At 42.2% G+C, this 6,000-nt stretch overlaps 1 protein-coding gene across 1 annotated transcript; it reads left to right on the forward strand.

Moving 5' to 3' along the window:
* The first annotated feature begins 1,604 nt into the window (after nucleotides 1–1,604).
* On the forward strand, nucleotides 1,605–4,739 carry LOC103375484 (ankyrin repeat domain-containing protein SOWAHC-like). The gene has a single exon (XM_008305785.1). It carries the CDS (start codon nucleotides 1,690–1,692, stop codon nucleotides 3,418–3,420), a length of 1,731 nt encoding a protein of 576 aa, XP_008304007.1. The 5' UTR covers nucleotides 1,605–1,689; the 3' UTR covers nucleotides 3,421–4,739.
* The last annotated feature ends 1,261 nt before the right edge of the window (nucleotides 4,740–6,000 follow it).

A 6,000-nucleotide genomic window follows, 5' to 3' on the forward strand; every position in this document is an offset into this window, starting at 1 on the left:
AAGTTAGGCGGTCAGATCATAGTTTTCACTTTTTTTTTTTCTTCTTTGGAAATTCTTGTGTGATTTTTGGCAGTTCTTGGCAGTAGTTCCTGAGATATTAACATCCAAACATAGCCTCATATTTCAATGTGCAAATAAAGATACTGAAAGTGGATGTACAGTTTTTTTTTTAAATATATCAAGCTAAAAATTTTTAGCAAAAACTGCTCTAAAAATTGGATGATTCAAGATAGAATGACCCAGAGGAGAGCAGCAAAACAGCAGCAGAGACTCACGCTGAGCTGAAATGAAACAGTGCCCATAAAGTAGGTAAATAGAGTTTTTAAAATGCAGCGTGGTTCTGCTTTACTGTAAGAACTGTGTACCTACTTTTTTTTTTTAAAGCTGATTATGTCTGATTTGCTTATTAGGTAATTGTAGAGCACTTTGCAAGCCCCATGTGATATTTGCAGAATAAAACCCTTCTCATAGATTTATGCTTTAGAAAACACATGGTGCACATAAGAAACTCAAGCCAGTCACTAGACTGTTGACACCAAACTGAGGATTTATGCAGTATTCTCGATAATCCTGACTTCTGAACATGATGTGACACATCCTGTCTGTAGAGCTGAGGTGGCAGTGAAACATCACCCACCTTGTGCAAGTTTCAGTACCTGTGGGATGAGTCAGGCCACTGCTCTTTCTCAGTCAGTCCTGTTTTGCAACACAGCAACCAGCCTATGTTTTCCCACAACATAAAACGGCAACCACGGATTGCACAAAAAACATAAAGCAAAATAATATATTTCATTTATGTTATTCACCTAGTTTATTTGCAATTGTTTCCCTTCACCTCTGCGTACATCTCTACTTCATTTTGCTGTTGTTTACAGTTTAATCTGAAACATTATTACCTTGAAATTTCACCAAAACAATACAGGTGAATTTATTTTTTTGTCTACAAAATTACTGTTACAAAATTCCACCACAACACATCATTCCAGAAATGGTTTCATTTTTACGCTGGGCTGTCATCCACATCCACATAACACAAAATAAGGTGAGCTAAAAAAAAAAAAAGAAGACGAGAAAGGTGAATCATATGTTGTTTCAATCACAGTCACCAGCTCTCTATTCAGTTGAACACTTATGAAGCTAACCTGTCAGCATTGAGTTCCAAAGACTTGGTGAATCAATGCCATAGCACACTGTTGTCCACGTTTGTCATCCATCTGTATTGTCTTAAACAGACAGGTGGCCTCAGTGCAGAGCTGGTCATGCCAACTTGCAGTGAAAACCACTTTCGAAAAACAAGCAAAATCAAAAAAGAAATTAATGTGTCACTCATATGTAATTTTAATATATATATATATAATTTCATTTTAGACGTGTCAATAACAAAATATATACAATTATTTATAGATTTGTGCAGTAAATAGAGATACATTTTTCACACGCCACCCCTCCCCCAGACTGAATGGTACAGTCCTGAACTCGGTTGCTAGGAGGCGGAGAACGCTAGAAGTAAAACGCAGGGAAAAGACGTACATGTCACCAGTTTTCAGCTGAACTAACGGCTCTACTGCGTTCATTTCTGTACCGGGGGATTATCCGGCGCATAATTCGGTAAAGGGACGGGGACGTGTGTTGTTTTGCCTCTTTAGCCGTTAACCCTGGAGTGTATTCAGATGCTACGTGACCGCATTAATGAAGTTTACGATGACAGAGTGCACCCAGGAGGCTATTCTGAGCTATCTGAGGGAGAAAGGAGGCAAAGTGAGGAACACGGATTTAATTGAACACTTTAAAGAAGTTTTCCCGGAGGAACCGGAGAAGAAGGCGGCCGTTCGGCAGAGCTTTAAAAACTACGTCGACAACGTTGCTTTTGTGAAAACCGAGGATGGAGTTAAATATGTAAACTTGAGAAAGAAGTTCCACGTTTCGCTACGGGACAATTTAAGGACAGAAGAGGAGAAAGTCCGTTACACCGCCGGTGCAGAGCGAACGGACGGCAGCCGGGAGGAGCCTCACGCCGCGGGACAACAACAAACAGCACCTGGCTCAGGTTACGGAACTGACAGCCAGGTGAGAGTTCCGCATGCTTTCCCCACTGAAACTATTGTCCGGGACAAAAGAGACAGCAGGAGCGAGTGTCATGAGTTTGTTTGCATAGAGGAGGACTTGGACAACAGCTCAGGTGAGATGGGGAACAGAGGAAGCTTCAAACGAGAGAAGAGAGACTCCACAGAGAAGGAGCTGGCTGGAAAATCACCCAACATACCAGAAATTGCGGTGATTGAAGCGTCGCCGCTCCCTGCTGAGGGATCTGTGTTCACCCTGCCTGGGCCTGCACAAACCGGTAGTACAGGGCAGGTACTCACAGCGACTGCTGGTCTGAATCCTACTGACAGGCAAGCTGAGCTGCTTTCACTAGAAGACCTGAAAGAAGAGGAGAATAATGTGGCGACAAAGTGTGTATCTGGACAGCCAGGGTCAGACAGTGAGGAGGATGAAGGACACCTGGACAGTTTGTCAGGGAGTGAAGGCAATGTCACCCCCAAAGGCAGCCGCAAACACTTCCTGGAGCTCATGATGAACAGCTCGCCCCAGGTCAGGCGCAACATGGTGTTTCGCAACTCGGTCCACCTCTCCTCCAGGAGCGACAGCGACTCGGCCTCCTTGGTGTCCTGCAGCCTGGACGACGACAGGGCATCCGTGACCCTGGACCCCGTGGAGCACGAGTGGATGATGTGTGCTTCGGATGGCGAGTGGGGCAGCCTGCAACTCCTCCTCACTGCAGAGCCCAGCCTCATCCTGAGGAAGGACTTTGTCACCGGTTTCAACTGCCTGCACTGGGCAGCCAAGCACGGCAAACCAGAGCTCATAGCCCTGATTGTTAACTTTGCCAAGCAGCACAATGTTCCCATCAATGTGGATGTTCGCTCCAACACCGGCTACACGCCGCTGCACATAGCTGCCATGCACAACCACATGGAGGTGGTGAAGCTCCTGGTGGGTGCCTACAACGCAGACGTAGACATCAGAGACTACAGCGGGAGGAAGGCCTGCCAGTACCTCACCGACAATGTCAGCATGGACATACGGGATATCATAGGTGCATACGAGCACTCCGAGTCCCAGAAAGCAGACCGCAGGGATGAAGGCCGCTGGAGGTTCTCTAAGGTTCTCCAGTCCAACCTGAAGCCGCTCAGGCTGCTTCACCCCTCTGACTGTGACTCTATGGACGGGGAGGACCGACCCAGAGAGAAACCCGTCAGGAGGAATTCTTCACTCAGCAGGATGAAACCCAAACTGGAGAAGCTTCGCTGGAGGACGTCTCAGATCGTACAGAGTGTTTCGTTCCACAGCAAGGACGATCTGGACAGCTCGAAGAGAGGTGCCTTTAGATCCAGGCCCAAGACACATTTTTATGACTGATATAAGACTGGAAACAAAATGCTGACAACTATAGTTACAGAAATATTGTAGCGGTTTACATTAGGGGCTCAGTGTTGGTAGGACTTTTAATTAACAAGTGCATTTACAAGCCAGTAGAACAGCACAGCTTTCAGCCTGCTGAAGGTGTAGGATTGCTGAAACTCTGATCAGATTTTTAATTTGGACTCCTCTTTGGTTATGATCTTCTCAGCCTACAATATGAACCCACCTGATCAGATATTCATCATTACCTGTTGGTATTTAGTGTTTTGTTACGGTCAACACAGGTAAAATAAATAAAATAATAATAATAAATTACCCAAACCAGCAATGTGTTGGTTTGTCTCTTGGTACTTTCTGACTTCAAATCTCTGGAGCTCTGAAATTTAAAGGCATTAAAAAGACACAGATTGTCATCAGTGTATTTTAAAGCAGCACAGATAGTCCCTTTTGCAGCTAATTTAAAAGGGATGTAGTTTAGTTTTTTCTATTTGCTTCATCATCTACGGCAAATGCACACGATGTTACAGTATTTATCAGTGTGAAAAGATTAGATGTTCAAACATACTGTAGATGGTGACATTCCAGGTCAGCTTGCTCCTTTTTATCCATCTACAGCTAACATTAAAGTCTCTCGACCTCGAGTCTCTAATCTGGATTTCTTTGTGTCACAAGGTGGAGAGGCAGTGTAGGCCAGTGACCCGGAGGGATCATTTAATGTAGGATTTTGTTTTTACCACGGTGAACTGACTCATGAAATAAAAGCTACGGACCTCATTTATGAATAACTGGATGAGTCTCTGGTTTAGTTTACAGGCAGTTAGAGCAGAATAAGTACTAAACAAACCAGCCTACTGACGCAGTATGAGAACATGGGGTGTAAAAGGTTCTGATTATTTTGATTGAGGATGTATTATCATTCATTTGGAAGAAATTAAACCTCAGTTAAAACTGATAATTACTGTTGCCCTCAATAGAGGAAATCTGATGTAGAAAACAAAATGTAATTAATTTAAGGGCTGTCCGTCCATGCAAAGTAGTGCATAAAGAAAATGTCCACACTATCTTTTTCTACTGTATTTAAGCTGTAAATAAGTTGTACTTTTATGTAGTTTCCTGTTGTTGTTTTTCTGTATCTCCAACCATTTGCATTTCTTTTTTGTTTACTAAGACTTTAGCATTTATACCTTTTGCACATTTAACAAACTTATTTTCACATTATAATCTATTAGGTTGTTAGGACAATTTTAACAGTTTTTTATGTTGAATCATTGTTTGTTTTTTTTTTTTACTCATGAAATAAAATATACATGATTACACTTGAGGTTTGTGTTCTGATCTGATTGTTGCTCTGTGCAAATGTGAAAATATGAGTTTTGAATGTGAGCTGAAATCAGTTTGCAGTTTGTAAGTGGCCTCTAAATGTCCGTGTTGTAGCTCAGGCTGGTTTAACTATTTCATCTGATTGTCTTCATTATCGCACTGAGAGGCAGCTGAAAGCCCCAGAAGAGAGTGAACGTTAACACTCAAGAAATGTAACTGTTTTGGGGTGCCGGTATAGCTCACCTGGTTGAGCTGGTGTCCCATGTGCAGTGCTACAGTCCCGATGAGGAGGTCATGAGTTTGAATCCAGTTCTTGGCCCTTTCCCACATGTCCTCTCCCCATTCTTTTCTCCCACTTTCCCGTCTCTCTCTCACTTCACTATCAAATAAAGGCACAAAGGCTAAAGAAAGAAAGAAATGTAATCGCTTTCATGTTTCAGTTTTGTGTTTTTCAGCTTTGATTCTTTATTCTGGATTATTTATTTGTCATTTGAGTAGCATGAAAGGATATTTAAACTGACTCTTGAATCTTAAATAAGGCACCTACATCTAAGCAGCAAAAGACTGTATATTCACAGATAAATATTATTCTAACAATCCCTTATCATATAATCATATAATAGGTGACTTCAAATTGTTCTTATTTGAAACCACTTTAAATGTGTTATGTACAAACATACAGTGCAATTCTTGAAGGCTTGATGATTTCATTTCTGCTCCAAAAGCAGAACCTTTCATTACAAGGCAACACTACACCGGCCTATACCTCCATCTGCTGGTGATCAGTGGTAGAGCGTCCACTCAGACAGAGGTAGTGTGGGGTTAATACTGAAGCAGCAACAGGACAATTACTATGTTAGAAACTGCCAAAGTTCTTATAATATCTCTGAAACTATTCATTTGAGAGCTACTTTGAGTAGCGGTTATTTAAATGGTCCCTACAGGAGAGCCAAATGTGCATCCTTACCACAGTCATGCAGGAACATAAATATATAGATTCATCAACCAAAAGCAATGCTGTTAACAAAGGACAGTTAATAGTTCTTTCATTTCCAGAAATTGTCCAGAAACATCACAGTTTAGAAGAATACCCAGTTAGAGTAGAGACAGTGCTCAGTGAAAGCAGCTCTTCGTTTAAATCTGTGAAATGGTGTCAGGAAGTTCATGAGTCACTGTTTGTCTGGTCTGGTAGGTGGTGTCCAGCTACTGTGGACATTCAGCTCACTTATGTTAGGTGGTGACGGTCAGTCACTTCAC

This window comes from Stegastes partitus, unplaced genomic scaffold, assembly GCF_000690725.1.
Source record: "Stegastes partitus isolate 25-593 unplaced genomic scaffold, Stegastes_partitus-1.0.2 Scaffold2618, whole genome shotgun sequence".
In the NCBI taxonomy this organism is placed as follows: Eukaryota; Metazoa; Chordata; class Actinopteri; family Pomacentridae; genus Stegastes; species Stegastes partitus.